This window comes from Hippocampus zosterae, chromosome 2 (assembly GCF_025434085.1).
Source record: "Hippocampus zosterae strain Florida chromosome 2, ASM2543408v3, whole genome shotgun sequence".
Classification (NCBI taxonomy): Eukaryota; Metazoa; Chordata; class Actinopteri; order Syngnathiformes; family Syngnathidae; genus Hippocampus; species Hippocampus zosterae.
Window position 1 is genome coordinate 20047451 of NC_067452.1, and position 19812 is coordinate 20067262.

At 46.9% G+C, this 19812-nt stretch overlaps 1 protein-coding gene across 5 annotated transcripts in view; it reads right to left on the reverse strand.

The window, feature by feature from the left end:
- LOC127595426 (neural cell adhesion molecule 2-like) overlaps positions 1–19812 on the reverse strand; it is a 188390-nt gene that overhangs the window by 28010 nt on the left and 140568 nt on the right. For all 5 annotated transcript variants that reach the window (XM_052056915.1, XM_052056918.1, XM_052056913.1 and 2 more), the window contains exons 6-8: positions 12363–12480; positions 10428–10597; positions 7856–8001 (exon numbers count right to left, since the gene is read on the reverse strand). In XM_052056915.1, the coding sequence (XP_051912875.1) occupies positions 7856–8001; positions 10428–10597; positions 12363–12480 (434 nt within the window). The remainder of the gene's footprint in view (positions 1–7855; positions 8002–10427; positions 10598–12362; positions 12481–19812) is intronic.

Below are 19812 nucleotides of genomic sequence, written 5' to 3' on the forward strand. Positions count from 1 at the left end.
ATGGAAACATCAGAAAGAAGGAACACGAGAAACTCGAGAAATACCAAGGGCTCAGAGAGGAGCTGGAGAGAGCCTAGAAGGTAAAGGTGACAGTCGTGCCTGTGGTAATCGGAGCACTTGGGGCAATGACCCCCAAACTTGATGAGTGGCTGCAACAGATCCCGGGAACAACATCGGACATCTCAGTCCAGAAATGTGCAGTGCTGGGAACAGCAAGGATACTGCGCAGAACCTTCAAGCTTCCTGGCCTCTGGTAGAGGACCCGAGCTGAATGATGGACAGACACCACCCGAGGGGTGAGACGAGGATTTTTTTAAATATAAATATATATGAGATATTTATTTGGCTCCTGCAAAATTTGTGGGTTTTTTTTAATGAACGTTGTATTCATTTTATCATTCATTATCAAATTATGCATTTTACAAAGAAATGGAAAAATGACAGTACAACATTGGCAGTTATTTAATGCCATTTAAATGAGAAATGATATGTGTCTCGATCACGATTTATCATGGCCTACTTTATATCGGGAGGATTGTCCATATCGTGCAGCTCCGGCGTGGTGTGATGACAAAGCTGAATATGAAATATGAAAGAGGATAAAAGAGAAAAATACAAGGACTCAAAATGTCAAGAGGGACGTGTATGATGCAGAACACTCCTTGTAAACTTGTCGGATTAAATTTAGCTTGCAGCTACAGTGAAGCGAGGCATATCTGAGAAGTAAGTCAAGGGAAAGGCTTTAGCCAGTGAATGTTGGGAGACTGACTTTATCTGCCAGAGTATTGCCAAGACAGACAACACACCACCACCAGAAATTGCACAGACCATTTCACATCATGAACACCAGTCGACTCAAGATTGCTTTTTAGCTGAAACGGTGGCCTCTGGATCAGAATCAGCTGAAAAACCTGCATGTAAACTTTACCACAGTTCGCTAAATGGAAGTGTACTTGTTAGTAAAAATGTGGCTTTAGTCATGCCTTATCTTGCAGTGTGTGCCCGTGCGGTCGAAGCAAACATTTTCCCTTGCACGTTGAGCTCTTTGTAATGACCCCAGGTCACCCCAACACTCTGTGTTGTCTCTGCTCTATCCTATTAAGCTTATCGTCACGCTTATCGCAACGGTACTGTCAGCCAATGAGTTGCAGTGGCTCCCCACTTCACACTTTGACTGCTTACTTCGCCAGCTGGGGTCAATGGGATTGGAGCAGTGCACACACTCTGAATGCAGAGGATGGAGGAATGGGTGAGGAGGAGGAAGAGAGAGAGCACCTTCCAGGAGCTTCTGAGTCAGGAAGTGACTGGCTCACACCCTCCTCGCTCATCACCCCCCCCCCCCCCCACCCACTTCCCCCCCCATCCCATTCCTCTCTGCCAACTGGCGAGCTGTGTGCGTGGAGACCAAGGCACCCTCCAAAGCACAGCCTGTTTGATATGCAGCTCAGTGGAAGGCAAGTGGCCAGCACACAACAGTGAAGTGCAGACACGCACATGCTTGCAGAGGCTATTTGCATGTCAGCGCAATCATATATGCGCGGTGCACAAGGGGCAGCCATGACAATACGTAGCTAAAAGATGGATATGTTTAAAAGTAAAAAAGAAGGTAGAACAAAGTTCTTACAGCATGCATAATTAATACCAGATGCGGGGGGCTGGGTATGCTTTCATCGCAATGTTTGAGACTTAATAGAAATGCCATCTGTAAATGTCAGCATGGCTTGAAGCTAGCTGTCATGATCTATTATTATTATTATCTTTTTTTCTTTTTTGGCTTGCGCTCTTCACTTTTTTGCCTCCATTGCTTCATCTACGCGACGATGCAGGATCCCCAAAGAGAAGCATTGAGCAAAGTCGAATTTTCAAACAGTCGTATTCACTCATGAATGTCGCCCCAAGGCTGGCAGGTCCAGAGGAGTGAGTTGGTCGGGCCGTCTACGGTGGCTGACTAATTTGATGACCTCATGAAATTATACAGAAATTCTAATATGCCACAGCACGCTGTTGTACATCTCGGTGCATCCAATAGGAAAGAGTTGTTTTGTTAAAGCTAGTTTAAAGTATTTTTTTCCCATCTTATTTCTATGTATTTATAGAATGATCAATGAAAAAGTTATTATTGCCACCAATACGGATCATTATTGATGTTTGAAAAATGTAATTCACTGTAACTGTCATTATTTACAATGTTATAGGAAAAAAGAAACAAAAACAGCTACCTAAAAAAATTGGAACGCATGTCGACAGAACTTGAAAAACAACAGTAGCAGCAGTGGTAGTTACTCTTTTATTGTGCTGCCATTTTTGGACACACCCTGTTGGTGAATAAACTCCTCCATCATTGAACAATCAAACCAAGTCCTTTTCATTTTTACCTGACTGGAGGTGTTCAAGCTCAGTTTTGTCTATTTAGTGAAGAGGTGAAGTAATGGCAAGTTTATTATTATTATTATTATTAAGTTGCAACACCATTCATCATGCAACCGGTGGACGATGGGGACGCTTGAAAATACAAACACTCCACTGTGAGTGGGATGAAGCTACTGTATCTGAGGCCCACAGAGGAGCAGATTACGTATGCAGATTGGAGAGCAAATGGGGAGAGGAATGTCCTGCCTTAAAACTAAATGACCGTGTTCATCCATCACGCCTCATGTCCCAAATACTCAGTGGGTCTTTGTGCGTGTTTAGGTGTGTTGGGCTCCAGTTGCATTTCCATAATTGCATTTGCAACTTGTTATTTATCAAACAGAGCGCTTCAAGCCAGCACGCACTTTCATTTATCTTTATGGTGACCTTTTTCCAGGGGGAAAAAAAATGTGTGATGTAGCTATTTTTATTTTTTTAATTTTTTTGTTGGTTTTAGTCGTCCTCGGAAAGGGTAGGGAGAGCATATGTGTTTGACACTCGATAATTAAGTTTCAAGGTAGCCTCTCGTTCAATTCTCGCCATTGATGTCCTGCCTTAAAACGTGTGCAAACGCAAAGCATCAAAACCACACATTATCACTTATAGAGGAAAAATGTTAAAAGATCTACTTTTGTGTGTGGTAAGAGCAGCACTTATGGTGCAATATTTTCAACAATTTGTGTACAACAGCCCCTCCGTGAGTCGTCACCTTACCGTGGTGGAGGGGTTTGTGTGTCCCAATGATCCTAGAAGCTAAGTTGTCTGGGGCTTTATGCCCCTGATAGGGTCACCCATGGCAAACAGGTTCTAGGTGAGGGGCCAGACAAAGCACGGCTCAAAGACCCCTTATGATGAACAAAATATATGGACCAAGGTTTCCCTTGCCCGGACGCGGGTCACCGGGGCCCCCCTCTGGAGCCAGGCCTGGAGGTGGGGCTCGTTGGCAAGCGCCTGGTGGCCGGGCCTACACCCATGGGGCCCGGCCGGGCACAGCCCGAAGAGGCAACGTGGGTCCCCCTTCCCATGGGCTCACCACCCATGAGAGGGGCCAAAGGGGTCGGGTGCAATGTGAGCTGGGCGGCAGCCGAAGGCGGGGACCCTGGCGGTCCGATCCTCGGCTGCAGAAGCTAGCTCTTGGGACATGGAATGTCACCTCTCTGGCAGGGAAGGAGCCCGAGCTGGTGTGTGAGGCAGAGAATTTCCGACTGGATATAGTCGGACTTGCCTCCACACACAGCCTGGGTTCTGGTACCAGTTCTCTCGAGAGGGGTTGGACTCTCTTCCACTCTGGAGTTGCTCACGGTGAGAGGCGCAGAGCAGGTGTGGGCATACTCATTGCCCCCCGGCTCAGTGCCTGTACATTGGGGTTCACACCGGTAGACGAGAGGGTTGCCTCCCTCCGCCTGCGGGTGGGGGGACGGGTCCTGACTGTTGTTTGTGCATATGCACCAAACAGCAGCTCAGCATACCCACCCTTTTTGGAGTCCTTGGAGGGTGTGCTGGAGAGTACTCCTGCTGGGGACTCCCTTGTTCTGCTGGGGGACTTCAATGCTCACGTGGGCAATGACAGTGAGACCTGGAGGGGCGTGATTGGGAGGAACGGCCCCCCCGATCTGAACCCGAGTGGTGTTTTGTTATTAGACTTCTGTGCTCGTCACGGATTGTCCATAACGAACACCTTGTTCAAACATAAGGGTGTCCATATGTGCACTTGGCACCAGGACACCCTAGGTCGCAGTTCGATGATCGACTTTGTTGTTGTATCATCGGATTTGCGGCCGCATGTTCTGGACACTCGGGTGAAGAGAGGGGCGGAGCTGTCAACTGATCACCACCTGGTGGTGAGTAGGCTCCGATGGTGGGGGAAGATGCCGGTCCGTCCTGGCAGACCCAAACGTATAGTGAGGGTTTGTTGGGAGCGTCTGGCGGAATCCCCTGTCAGAAGGAGTTTCAACTCCCACCTCCGACAGAGCTTTTCCCATGTTCCGGGGGAGGCGGGGGACATTGAGCCCGAGTGGACCGTGTTCCGTGCCTCTATTGTTGAGGCGGCCAATCTGAGTTGTGGCCGTAAGGTGGTTGGTGCCTGTCGTGGCGGCAACCCCCGTACTCGCTGGTGGACACCAGCAGTGAGGGATGCCGTCAAGCTGAAGAAGGAGTCCTATCGAGCCTTTATGGCCTGTGGGACCCCAGAGGCAGCTGACGGGTATCGATTGGCCAAGCGGGCCGCGGCTTCGGTGGTCGCCGAGGCAAAAACCCGAGCGTGGGAAGAGTTCGGTGAGGCCATGGAAGCCGACTTCCGGACGGCTTCGAGGAAATTCTGGTCCACCATCCGACGTCTCAGGAGGGGGAAGCAGTGCACCACTAACACTGTGTACAGTGTGAATGGGGCGCTGCTGACTTCGACTCGGGACGTTGTGAACCGGTGGGCAGAGTACTTCGAAGACCTCCTCAACTCCACCAACACGCCTTCCTTGGAGGAAGCAGAGCCCGGGGACTCTGAGGTGGGCTCTCCTATCTCTGTGGTTGAAGTCACCGATGTGGTTAAAAAGCTCCTCGGTGGCAAGGCCCCAGGGGTGGATGAGATCCGCCCGGAGTTCCTCAAGGCTCTGGATGTTGTGGGGCTGTCCTGGTTGACACGCCTCTGCAACATCGCGTGGACAACAGGGAGAGTGCCTCTGGATTGGCAGACCGGGGTGGTAGTCCCTCTTTTTAAAAAGGGGGACCGGAGGGTGTGTTCCAACTACAGAGGGATCACACTCCTCAGCCTCCCTGGTAAGGTCTATTCAGGGGTGCTGGAGAGGAGGGTCCGTCAGGAAGTCGAGCCTCAGATTGAGGAGGAGCAGTGTGGTTTTCGTCCCGGCCGTGGAACAGTGGACCAGCTCTACACCCTTAGCAGGGTCCTTGAGGGTATGTGGGAATTCGCCCAACCAGTCTACATGTGTTTTGTGGACTTGGAGAAGGCGTTTGACCGTGTCCCTCGGGGAGTTCTGTGGGGGGTGCTTCGTGGGTATGGGGTACCGAACCCCCTGATACGGGCTGTTCGGTCACTATACCACCGATGTCAGAGTTTGGTTCGCATTGCCGGCAGTAAGTCGGAATCGTTTCCAGTGGAGGTAGGACTCCGCCAAGGCTGCCCTTTGTCGCCGATTCTGTTCATAACCTTTATGGACAGAATTTCTAGGCGCAGCCGAAGCGTTGAGGGGGTCCGTTTTGGGGGCCTCAGTATTTCATCCCTGCTTTTTGCAGATGATGTGGTGCTGTTGGCTCCTTCAAACGGGGCTCTCCAACTCTCACTGGAGCGTTTCGCAGCCGAGTGTGAAGCGGTTGGGATGAAAATCAGCACCTCCAAATCTGAAACCATGGTCCTCAGTCGGAAAAGGGTGGAGTGCCCCCTCCGGATCGGGGAGGAGATCTTACCCCAAGTGGAGGAGTTCAAGTATCTTGGGGTCTTGTTCACGAGTGGGGGTAGGAGGGAGCGGGAGATCGACAGGCGGATCGGTGCAGCGTCTGCTGTGATGCGGACGTTGTATCGGTCTGTCGTGGTGAAGAAGGAGCTGAGCCAAAAGGCGAAGCTCTCAATTTACCGGTCGATCTACGTCCCAACCCTCACCTATGGTCACGAGCTATGGGTCGTGACCGAAAGAACGAGATCCCGGGTACAAGCGGCTGAAATGAGTTTTCTTCGCAGGGTGTCCGGGCTCTCCCTTAGAGATAAGGTGAGAAGCTCAGTCATCCGGGAGGGGCTCAGAGTCGAGCCGCTTCTCCTCCACATCGAGAGGAGCCAGATGAGGTGGCTTGGGCATCTGATTCGGATGCCTCCTGAGCGCCTCCCCGGTGAGGTGTTCCGGTCATGTCCCACCGGGAGGAGACCCAGAGGAAGACCCAGGACACGCTGGAGAGACTATGTCACCCAGCTGGCCTGGGAACGCCTCGGGATCCCCCGGGGAGAGCTGGAAGAAGTAGCTAGGGAGAGGGAAGTCTGGGCTTCCCTGCTAAAGCTGTTGCCCCCGCGACCCGGCCCCGGATAAGCGGTAGATGATGGATGGATGGATGGATGTGTACAACAGATTGGAAGGATTATGATTACTTTTATGAGGACATATAGCAGAAATTACCTTCAGATGTTTGCTTTCAGCATTCAACTAGACAAGGCACACAGAGGCACTCAAGTTACTCTATACAGACGTGAACGCAATGACATTTTAAAATGGTCCATAAGGGCAAAACAGGAAAATGGATATGACTTGTATTTAAGAACATTAGTAGTCGTGTCAAAGCGTTTACATTCAATTCGATGGGACGATTTAGCGCAGAGGTGTCCAACTCTGGTCCTCGAGAGTCCTTATCCAACATGTGTTGGACATCTAAAACATGCTGGATAGGGCCCCTCCATGACCGGAGCTGGACACGCCTGATTTAGAATATTCAATTAGCCGAGCATGCATGTTTTTGCAGCGATGTTCCTAACTGTGAGGCAGAGATGCGAGCCACAACATCAGCATGCCGCCTGTGTTTGTATTTCATTCATCATTATAAAATCCAGGTCATGTTATGGCTCAAGTTTCACCAGATCATTCACCAGATAGGTTAGAGAGATATGAATCCAGAAAGCTTGAATTGTGGCAACTGGAATGCTCTTGATAAAACAAGAAAAAAAAAAAGAAAAAAAATCAACAAGCTTCACCATTAACCCAAAAGGCTTCTCCTATTCTACATTTTTTTTAAGTGTGGAGTCTCCGTATTTGTGTCTCAGTGGTTGCGCCCCCTGCAGCGGCTCACAGCAGTGTAGTTGTTGGCAGTGAAAAGGCTGTCCTGCATACGAGTTGTCGTTCACTTGCCTTGTGGTAAAACAGCTCATTAGGGCCACCGTGAAACGAGGTGGGGAGAGATGTCAGGACGTTGCTATAAATAGACGAGAGGTTATACCTCAAACCTCTTTTGCTTTAAGTTGGCTTCTCTAGTTTGTCAGCTTTTTCCACACCTCTTTCAAACCAGCAGCCCTTCTTGCCACTACAGTATTAGCACATCGTCTTCAGGAAAGGAATTTCTCGTCTTCTTGACGTGCAAATGACCCGCTGACTCTGGATATTGTCCTATTCCCCTGCGCAACTGCAACTTAGTCTCTCCAGTCCGGTGTATAGATCCTGCACTGCACATATCACCTTGCTGAGTTCTTTTATCAGGGTTATTTGCTAAAAACAATCAAGTTTATCAGTTAGGACATTAAATATTTGGTCTTTGTGGCATATTCAATTAAATTTAGGTTGAAGATGATTTGCAAATCATTTTTTTCTGTTTTTATTTATGTTTAACACAATGTCCCAACTTCATTGGAATTGGGTTTGTATATACTAATCAGGGGACCTTAGCATTGCTACAGCATTACATTTGCATGTTCACGCTGTGTGCAAATACAGCGGAAGATGGGTCTTTTGGCAGGCTGTACCTTGTCTCCGTCCACAAAGGTCCGCCCATCGCTGGCTCGTCTCCAGGAGATGTCCGGCAGTGGCTCGCCCTCAGCGATGCAGGAGATCATGGCGCCGCTGCCCTCCACTGCCGTCACATTCTTCAGCTGTGTGATGTGTGGCTGGACTGGAGGAAGAAAGATAGAGAAGAAGAAGATGAGAGCGCCAGTCAGAAAGCGGATACGAAGCCTGCGCCGGCAGGTTGAAACACACACAGCTGATGTATGACTGATGTGCTGATGTTTTATGAATCACAGACTTCTGCTTCTGTCAAGTCGAGGGAGAAACCCTCTGGCCCACTCACAGCAGATTTACTGATAAAACATTTCTATCTTTCTCAAACATTCAGCCTGCCCCTGCTGCGATGCACGTTCCACCTTTCCTGGCTTTGAACATGCTAAACATTCAGTTTGGAAGGATGGTTCTCCAGCACCAGGTGTTTCCATTCCGACACAATCCCAAGTGGTGCAAAGGGTGCCGGGGGGGGGGTTCACGAGCTCCAGATTAGTAGCTCAAAGCAAGCTTGAAAGCATTGCATGTGGAGGGCAGATACGAGTGCATCGTGTATATATCATGGATGATATGTATTCACCATCTTTCCAACAAAGCCATTACATTAGTTCTCAAAAAAGCAGGCTTGACTAGGAGCAGCAAGGCCACACTGTGGCTTTGCTGTGCAGGGTGGAAGCTTTTAACGTTGTCGGGAGAGCACTTAAGGGAGTGTGGAACCTTGTCAAAACAAGGCATCCCAAACACAGATGAAGGAACATCAGGGCCCACAGCGTGAAGGACGGAATGTATCTTGACCCAAGTACTGTCATGGAGCATCCACAATTACGCCTCCAGGAGTATTTAAAGCCTCCTTCCTCTGCGTGGGCGGCTCAGCGAGGATCAGAGTACGAACCATGTTGGACAGAAGAAGGTCTAAACCTTCTTTCGCATCTTGCAGGCTCCACGGTCGTGTTGCCATCTTCCTGGCATCCGTGAAATAGTTCAACTGAAAATATACTGTCTTGTGGTTATTACTGTTAGCTTCATACAGTGAGCAAAGGTTGATCCAGAACTTGACATCCATTTATCCAGAAATCCGTATTTTTAGGTCAGGGGTCACAGATGTTGGACTGGAGGGCCTCACTTGCAGTCTGTGATTCATCACAAAGGTGTTGAGGATAAGGAGGTGAAGGTCAGGGCTCTCTGTCTTTCTTGCTTGCTGTTTTGAACTTTGTAAGGCGTGTTGCAACAGGGAAGGACCCAAAATGTTTTTACGGTGGTGTCTGAAATTAAATGGCTTACCAGTGATCAAGATGTGTTCGCCGATGTGAGAGTAGTTATGAATTATAAATACCAAAAAATTATGATGTGGGGTCTGTTTCATTCATCAGGCATAAAAAAAGCACTTGTCATTAAAAATGCAAAACAGTGAAGTGGTTATTTGTTGTTATAAAATGAAAACCTCCAGCACAATCAGTTTCTTTTCTTTTAAGTATAAAAAAAAACAACAAAAAAAAACACCCCAACGTTAGTTAATAACTGCATTTGACATTATAATTGTGGTTATCATCATAATTATACAGGGCTTATCAATGCAAGCAGCAATTATATTTATTTAATTTGTATTTGCATAAAAAGTGTAAACATCATTACTGTCAAATTGGATCCTGAAAATACCTTTTTTTAAGCATATATTTTGACTCCTGATGAATCTGAACATTCCTCAGCTTCTCCGGACAGCCACAAAGAGAATTTGCAATGTTTGGACTTTGCTGACTTCCAAATGCTTTATTTAGATTGGATGGGACTTCTGAAATTTCCAAAGCAAATATCACCAGAGCACATTCACCCCGTCGGGCTGAACGACAAAATAGCCTGACCTAATATTCATTCATTCGTCTTCCGAACCGCTTCATCCTCACTAGGGTCGCGGGGGGTGCTGGAGCCTATCCCACTTGGCTTCGGGCAGTAGGTGGGGGACACCCTGAATTGGTTGCCAGCCAATCACAGGGCACACAGAGACAAACAACCATGCATGCTCACACTCACACCTCGGGACAATTTAGAGTGTTCAATCCGCCCGCCATGCATGTTTTTGGAATATGGAAACCGGAAAACCCGCAGAAAACCCACGCAGGCCCGGGGAGAACATGCAAATGCCACAGCTGGAATTGAAGCCGGTACCTCTGCACTGTGAAGTCGACATGTTAACCACTGGACTACCGGGCCGCAAAAAACGTGGGTTTTGCTTTCGCTCAAGAAGTCCAATGCTCATCTCTGCTTTGTAACTGGATGCTTAACAATCTGATTGTGCAGAATCAGATCGAACCGAGCAAACAACAAAGAACATATACAGCACTGTGTATGAAAATCTTTGTTAAGAGAATTTCAGTCATTGAAATTGAAGCTCAGATGAACATATCACTGTGATGCGACAGAGAAAATGGGAGCATCCTTCAGATAAATCTCTACTTGATTAGATCCAACCTTCAGAGCTACTGTAATTTTTCAGGGAGGTATAAAAGGTCAATAGGCGACCGACTCCCGGCCTCGGTGACTCACCAAACACTTTGAGGAAGAGCTCCCTCTCCTGGGAGCCCGCCTTGTTGGTGGACTTGCAGTAGTAGAAGCCTCCGTCATCCTGACGGATGTTGCGAATGGTGAGCATGCTACGCCCCCCTTCCAGTTGACTCAGAATGTACTGATCCGAAGGCTGCAGCTGCTGTGCTTTCCTGTGCCAAAAAAGAAAAAAAATAGCATTAGAAACAGTGAGTGGATGAAACTTAACAGTGAATGGTTGAATGTGACACCCTCCTCCCCACTTTAAAAATCTTCACATGTGCTTCTCAAACTCTGTCACCCAGAGAGATCTTCTTCCTCTGCTCAGGCAGTGTGTCAGTGTTGTCAAGGCTGACGTGTATTGGCTACACTTGGCTGCGGGCTGCAGCCCTTGCCTGCGGTGTGAAATATAGCGTTGATAATCTTCATCACACACGCGTCATGGTGTGTGGCAAGTTTCGATTTCCTAAACCCGCTTGTCTTTTTACTCCTGGGGAAGAAAAAAAAGTTTGTCTCCCAATTTTGCCAGGAAGACATTTTGATATGGCTTTCATCGTGCATCTTTACCAAATGTTAACTGCCACTATTTGCATGTGTGTGTTTATATGACAAACATATCGGTCCCAAATGACAATCTGGAGCCTTTACAACAGAGCATACACAACTTTCTGTATACGGGTTGCAGCTCTTACTGAAAAATAATAGAATAGGTATGAAAACGCATTTTTATTCTTGCCTGTTTATTTGATGGCATTGATAGAACAGACATTCAATCTGAAGCTGGCCCCTGTTTTCTTTTCAGACCTCAGCCATTGTACCACTGAATTGAAAAGTGATAAGAGACCAAGTATAGAATATGCTGATAGCTTCTGTGCGAGGTCACGCCTTGCATGCCAAAGAGAAAGGTAGATATTGGTAACTCTGGAAATGTGTCGTGAGACATACGTACACATAAACAATGCAACATTGTGGCACTGGCTCCTGTAGAAAGAGTGAGCAAAAATAATTGAAAGTCAGCAGAGGAAGCAGCCAAGCCAAGTAATAATAACGTTGGCGAGCCAAAGAGGAAATGAAGAGGGGGCCTCGTCTTCGACACGGGCTACGTGGGACACGCGGCTCGGTGGATGTCATTATGCTGACTGACAGGCAGTGCATTACCCAAGAAGCGTGGGTGCGAGGCCAAATGTCCGACTGACAAGAAATGCAACTGGGAGGGCTAAAGCGGGTGGTTACCTAGAGGTTAAATTATTAATTATTTTTAATTATACCTATACACACATACACATAAACACACACACACACAGATATTGCGTGGGGTGGGGGGACCATTGGAGTTACATTGTGTTATTTAAGGTTAAAGTTGATAATGCTGTAGAAGATTCTTCATACAATGCAACAAATGTATTATTGGCTTTCAAGCAAAGCATGACATCAGCAAGCAGCAGCATCGACATTTGGCACCACCAAAGTGTAAAAATGATCAATCCTAAGAGGGCTAAAATGAATCCAACACTATTACAGCCCATTGGCATCAAATAATTGGGAGCGTCACAGGAAACAAGCAGCGATTCATTGTTAACAATAGACTATCAAGTGGAAATAGCAGATTTTCAATGATCTAATTTTCAGTGCAAAGCTGACTGCATGGTGTCAAAGGCTCTTCAGGCGTTCATTTTCATGCCCCTCCAGCGAAAGCAGCGCGTGCTTTTACTGTACGGATAGGGAAGGTTCTGCGCGAGGGCGGAATACAAATTCCTCTGAGCCACAAAAGCTGATCGACTTGATCTATAAGCAGCAAAGCATAGTGCCTTGTCTTACCTTGAGGAAGTATTGACATGTTCATGAACACAAATACTATGGCGCCGTTATTTTGCTGTTGGCAAATCTTGAGCCATGAATGGCAGAATGACGCATGTTTCTGTTTTGGATGGACGATACCTGTGCCATGTTACTACAGGGTCGGGCGATCCAGACGTGATGCATATAAAGGTGACTGACTCCTGGTAGTCGGCGGTGGCGTTGAATGACTGTTGGGAAACGGACAGAACTGGAGGCACTGTGGACACAGAAAAAAAAGAACGGTTCCATAAAACGTCACACGAGAGTACCGAAATTGAGCAATGCCACACAAGTGCCAAATGTGCAATTCACAATTGGATGAAATGTGATTCGATACTGCAACTACTGGACTTTCATTAACACATGAATATTTTCTTCAAAATAAATTTGCTTTCAACGAAATATGATTTTCCTTTTTACAGTAAAAACACATTAAAAAAAACAACTGATGGATCATCAACATCCCCGGCAGAGATAATCAGAAAAATACTGAACAAATGGTAAGCCGTGAGTAAAACATTGAACAAGAAGACACGCAGTTTGCATTATTACATCAAAAATCCCAAATCTAATTTGTCTGAACTTTGTTGAGAAGTTTTTTTTTTTTTTGGCTTTTCTTTTGGTGGCGGCGCGGACACCCGCAGCGGCTCTTCTTGTTTTATGTTGAGAGGGAAGAAATTTCTTCTGTGCTGTATGTTACACATACAGTGCATTTGACAATAAAGCTTATCCAATCCAATCCAAGTTGTGCACCCAAGAACAACATATTACACTGTGGAAAAAGGTGCAGATGCAGGAATTGATTTTCACTTTTTGAGCCATCATGGCATTAATGGAAGTATTCTCGCCAGAATCGTAACCGCACAACCTGTCAGTTCATCATCGTCCATAAAGTAGGAATTAGCATATGCTAACAAACTAAGCAATTGACAATCACAACTTTCCATTTTAATTTTTTTTTAATGAGATCTATCTGCACCAAAAGGTACTTTAGCAATATAGACACATTACGTGTATTGTATTACTAAAGCTAAAAATAATAATCGAGATACGTGATAGCCAAAACCAGGCATTTAATATGATCATATGTCGCTGTAATGATATGCATGGTGATATGATGATATGATATGAGACTGGGAGCAACAACATCATCAATACGCACTACCAGTACTGGTGCCCCACAGGGATGTGTCCTCTCGCCACTGCTCTTCTCTCTCTACACAAACGATTGCACCTCAACAGATCCAGCTGTCAAACTCATAAAGTTCGCAGACGACACCACGGTCATCGGTCTCATCAAAGACGGCGACGAGTCTGCGTACCGCCAACAAGTGGAGCAGCTGGAGCTTTGGTGCGGCCGACACAACCTCGGGCTGAACACGCTCAAGACTGTAGAGATGATCGTGGACTTCAGGAAACATTCTTCTCCTCAGTTGCCCCTCACACTATCCAACTGCCCTGTGTCAACCGTCGAGACCTTCAAGTTCCTGGGAATCACAGTCTCCCAGGACATGAAGTGGGAAGTCAACACCATCTCCATCCTGAAAAGGGCCCGGCAGCGGATGTACTTCCTGAGGCTTCTGAGGAAGCATGGCCTGCCACCGGAGGTGCTACGACAGTTCTACACGGCAGTCATCGAATCAATCCTGTGTTCTTCCATCACGGTTTGGTTTGGGTTACAAAATCCGACTTCAACGGACAGTTAGGACGGCAGAAAAAATCGTTGGCACCGCCCTACCCACTCTTGAGGACTTGCACACTGCAAGAATCAAGACAAGGGCACGGAAAATCCTCCTGGATCCCCCGCACCCTGCCCACCACCTTTTTCAGCCACTCCCCTCAGGCAGACGCTACAGATCCATGCGCACCAAATCCAGTAGACACTTAAACAGCATCTTCCCGCTAGCCATTAACTCCTTAAACAGTCACTGACAGTCACTCTTCTTGCACCACAAAATGGTACTTCAAAACTAGTGGTTACTCTAAAATGGTTCAATGATTTTGTTGTTTACGATGATACTAGTGCAGCGTGTTATACCGGAGACAAATTCCTTGTGTGTTCTACATACTTGGCCAATAAAGATGATTCTGATTTAAACATTAACATTGCCCTTAACTATATAAAAAATGTAAATAATGGTTCAATTAATACCTCATGTACAACAAATGTACCACAATAAATGTTCATAAAAAACACAAAAAGTTGAAATGCAAATGTATTTCACTTAAAAGTTAAATCCAATTGAACGATACTGAATAAATGTCCTGTACATTTGTACCATGTGTTATGTTGTATTATTTTGTCATTTTATGTTAACTGTTCTTTTGATGGCGGCGCGGGCACCCGCAGCGGCTCCTCTTGTTGTCTTGTTGTCTGGTTGCGAAGGAAGACATTTCATCTGTGCTGAATATGTCTGGAGCAGCAAAAAAATAAAAGCCTTCTATAAAACTTACAATGAAGGAAACACATGGTGTATGTACAGTATGTAGGAGACTAGATAGTCTCCTTCATGCTGTCTCAGAATTGTTATTCCTTTGTTCCTTCCTTTGTTGTGTGTTTACAAACGCCCCCATAGAATTTATTTTGTGATTTCCTCGCTTGATTTTTTTTGTTTTGGTGCATTGTTTTTGCTTTTCTTAGTGTCAGTGAAGTGATCATTGATTTCCGTTTTTCAGAGGCTGTCTTTGAACGCCTCTCGAGTTGAACGAGAAGAGAGACGGATGCAGACGTGTCTGTGTTTGTCGAGACTGTTAAAAGCATAAATAAAGTGTACGTTTTAAGAAACAACCAACATCACAGCTCTCCTTTGTCGGAGCTGCAACATGTATCTGTATCTATTTGAGCTATATTAGCCTACTATCAAAATCTTTTTCCATTTTCAAACACTTTTTATAAAGCTCCAGGGAGCCACTGGATGTCGCTAAAGAGCCGCTTGCGGCTCTGGAGCCGCATGTTGCCGGCCCCCGGCATAGACAATGTCACAGCTCTGTTAATTTCCTGTTAGCAGAGGTCGAAGAGAGGTCACCCATCAAGCATCAAAAACTTTCCTGGGATAAAACCGGTCCAAGCATTAAATCAAACACTGAGTCACTTTCAACAGTAGCGATTTTACGGTTCAGAGAAGCAAACACCTGCCTGATGTGATAAACATCGATTTCGAAGCCAATGGATTTTTACTCCCAAGTGCTTCTGACTATTCCTTTGCAACACACGCCCATGCGAACCTTGTTAACCGGAAACACCACTTCAAAAGAGCAGATAAACAACATCTTCTTGTGTTCATTATAGCCACAAAACCGCTATGGGTGCCATCCTGAAGTCCACACGCACACACAAACACATGTTTATTGTTGGCAAAAAAAACTGGGAAGCAGCAAAAAAAATCATTTGAGCATTTTTTTAGAGACCACCAGTCCACCTACAAGTAGTGAAAGTGAAAGAAAATCTTGTGTTTAAACTAACCACGAGGCTTGTTGTGGTGGCAGCGAAAAGCACATGATGTCGTTTGGTGTGCTGAAGGCTTTTAAGGCAACCAGGAGAGCACTCAAGGGATTGTGGGACCTTGTCACAACAAGTCATTGCGCGCACAGAAGCAGCGACAGCAGGTCCCACAGCGTGCAGAATAACTTAAATGGAACACCAAATGTAACATAGACAACATGACAGCAGACATTACACCCAAAGGAAGGGAGGATAATTAAAATAGGGAGTTGATCGACCTTTGCAACTAATAACAGCTCCCACTCTTTCCACGGTGCTTGCGTCTGTGGGAAATTTTGGCCCACTCAGCCAGAAAGACATTTTTGCGGTTAAAGGTCACTGGTTGAGACCCTTACCCAGGAGCAGGCCAGTGAAGTTGCTGTTGATAATTTCGGTCAAACTCGACTTGCTCACTCAGTGCATATCATTGTTACTAAAACATTAGTGAAGATTATATGATGAGCACAACCATTTGGTTTTTTTTTTGCCAGTTGAAACGAGTAAAATTGCGAGGAGGAGGTGTGAGTGGGCAGCCTAACAATCATTGTGTCCAGGAAGGATAGTAGAGATATCAGATAGATGACATACTTTGCTTAGAACAAAATGACATCTTGTCTGATTACTGGATGCAAGTTTGACAATTTGCATATAGACATGTACAGTGTGTGTGTGTGTGTGTGTACATCTATCTATCTATCTATCTATCTATCTATCTATCTATCTATCTATCTATCTATCTATCTATCTATCTATCTATCTATCTATCTATCTATCTATCTATCTATCTATCTATCTATCTATCTATCTATCTATCTATCTATCTATCTATCTATATATATTAAAATATATATTCATTCATTCATTCATCTTCCGAGCCGCTTGATCCTTACTAGGGTCGCGGGGGGTGCTGGAGCCTATCCCAGCTGTCTAGGGGCAGTAGGCGGGGGACACCCTGAATCAGTTGCCAGCCAAACGCAGGGCACACAGAAACGAACAACCATTCGCACTCACACTCACATCTAGAGACAATTCAGAGTGTTCAATCAGCCTGCCACGCATGTTTTTGGAATGTGGGAGGAAACCAGAGTACCCGGAGAAAACCCGGGGAGAACATGCAAACTCCACACAGGGAGGCCGGAGCTGGAATCGAACCCGGTACCTCTGCACTGTGAAGCCGACGTGCTAACCACTGGACTACCGGGCCACTTATTAAAATATATATATATAATAAATATAATAAATAAATTCCTCGTCTCCGTCCCTCATTCAGCTCGGGGCCTCTACCAGAGGCCAGGAAGCTTGAGGTTTCTGCGCAGTATCCTTGCTGTTCCCAGCAATGCACATTTCTGGACTGAGATGTCCGATGTTGTTCCCGGGATCTTTTACAACCACTCATCTAGTTTGGGGGTCACTGCCCCGAGTGCTCCTACCACCACAGGCACGACTGTCACCTTTACCTTCCAGGCTCTCTCTAGCTCCTCTCTGAGCCTTTGGTATTTCTCGAGTTTCTCGTGTTCCTTCTTTCTGATGTTTCCATCACTTGGGACTGCGACATCTGCTACAACGGCTTTCCTCTGCCCTTTATCTATGATCACGATATCTGGTTGGTTCGCCATTACCATCTTTTTCAGTCTGGATCTGGAAGTCCCACAGGATCTTCGCTCTGTCATTCTCCACCACCTTCAGAGGTGTTTCCCATTTTGACCTTGGGGTTTCCAGTCCATACTCGACACAGATGTTTCAGTAGATTATGCCACCTGGTTATGGTGTTCCATGTAGGCTTTCCCTGCCAGCATCTTACACCCTGCAGGTATGTGTTGGATCGTCTCAGGTGCCTCTTTGCACAACCTACACCTCGGGTCTGGTGTGGTATATCTGCGCCTCAATGGCTCTGGTGCTCAGGGCCTGCTCCTGAGCAGCCAGGATGAGTGCCTCTGTGCTGTCCTTCAGGCCAGCGCTCTCTAGCCACTGATAGGACTTCTTGAGATCGGCCACTTCAGTTATGGTCCGGTGGTACATCCCGTGTAGGGGCTTGTCCTCCCATGATGGTCCCCCTTCCAGCGCCTCATCCTCTGTTCCCCATTGTCTGAGACATTCTCTGAGTACGTCATCCGTTGAAGCCTTCTCCTTGATGTATTCATGGAGCTTGGATGTTTCATCCTGGACAGTGGCTCTCACACTCACTAGTCCCTGGCCTCCTTCCTTTCGGCTTGCGTACAGTCTCAGGGTGCTAGATTTGGGATGGAACCCTCCATGCATGGTTAGGATCTTTCTGGGTCTTAACGTCCGTGGTCTGAATCTCTTCCTTTGGTCACCTTATTATTCCTGCAGGGTATCTGATCACTGGCATGGCATAGCTGTTTGTTGCCCGGGTCTTATTCTTGCCACTGAGCTGGCTTCTTAGGACTTGCCTCACTCGCTGGAGGTATTTGGCCGTAGCCGCTTTCCTTGTTGCCAATCCGAGGTTGCCATTGGCTTGTGGTATACCGAGGTACTTGGAGCTGTCCTCAATGTCTGCTATTGTTCCTTCAGGGAGTGAGACCCCTTCAGTGCGGACTACCTTTCCTCTCTTAGTCACAATCCGACTACATTTCTCAAGCCCTAAATGGCATACCGATGTCGCTGCTGTAGATCCTGCTTGTGTAGATCAGCGAGTCTATGTCCCTTTCGCTCTTAGCATACAGCTTTATGTCATCCATGGTGGAGGTGACTGATTGTAGCTCCATTTCTGAGGCGGTAAAAATAGCCTGTCTTGGTGATTACTTGGCTTAGGGGGTTCAGTCCTATGCAGAACAGCAGTGGGGAGAGTACATCCACCTTGGTATATGCCACATTTGATGGACACTTGGGTAAGTGGCTTGCCATTGGCTTAAAGTGTGGTTTTCCACATCCTCATCAAGTTTGCAACGAAGGCTCTTAGGGTCCTGTTCACCTTATACAACTCCAAGCATTCAGTGATCCATGTGTGTGGCATCGAGTCACAGGCTTTCTTGTAATAGCTTTCTGCTTGGCTCTCGACGAAGGCGGACGCTTTTTGCACAGCTCCCCGGCCCTCCCACCTTTTTTTTTCCCCTGCTCGCCACTTAGTCTTTTGTGCTGTCTTTGTCCAACTTTTTTTCCCTAGCCTCCTACCGTGTTTTCATCCGAAGAACTAACCATGGAATTAGTTGGCTGGTCTCTCGATGTAATCGACAAAATTTTTTTGACGGAAAGAGCGGGCAGTGGGGAGCCTGCTTGCCCTCCGGGGAACTTGCTGCCGGATACGGCCTGGATCCATGGAGAAAGTGGAAACCGGTGTGCCTGACAGTACTGTCCGTGGAGGATGTGGAAGACATCTACATCATTGGCCTTTTGATAACAGGTATGCTGCTGTTTGGTGTTGGCAGCTTGATGTTCTATCGCAAAATTCAACCGACGGGAGCGGTTCTATTGGAAGTGAAGAAGCTGCCGGTCACTCTGGATGGCTTGGCGCGAATGTCCAACACTCAGACTCAAGCGGTGACTGAGCCCAACCGCAATATTGTTGCGACTTTTGCGACTTTGCGGTTTTGGAGCGACTCCGCGCGATTGAAAATACCATAGAGACGTTGGAATCCACGCTGCGAAAGAATTTTCGGATCTGAATGATTAGCGCCAGTGAGGAGATACAGACCAAGGACTCAAGGCTGTCTGGAATTGTTGGCGGCCGTCTCTCTAAAACAAACAACGCTATCTGGCCTTTCCCCTGGATGGAAATACGCATGGAGTCTAGGGCCCCCACCACCACCCCCCTCCTTCTCGGCCATGGGCCGGGACTGTCTTCATGATGAGCAGACCTCGACGAAGCAGTTATGACCTGTACACGCATACACATACACGACTGGACAAGCACACGCACATACACATCCTTGTTATCACCGTCTTCATCGCTCCGATTCTTATTCCCCCGTGACGTGGTTCGATAATGCGCAGCGCAACGGTGACCGTGCAGCTGGTCATTTTCGGCCGCGTCGCGGTTCCCCCCCGCCCCCTTCCCATTCATCCTCCCCTTTATACATGTTATGTTTTGTGACTTGTTCTAACTGTCAT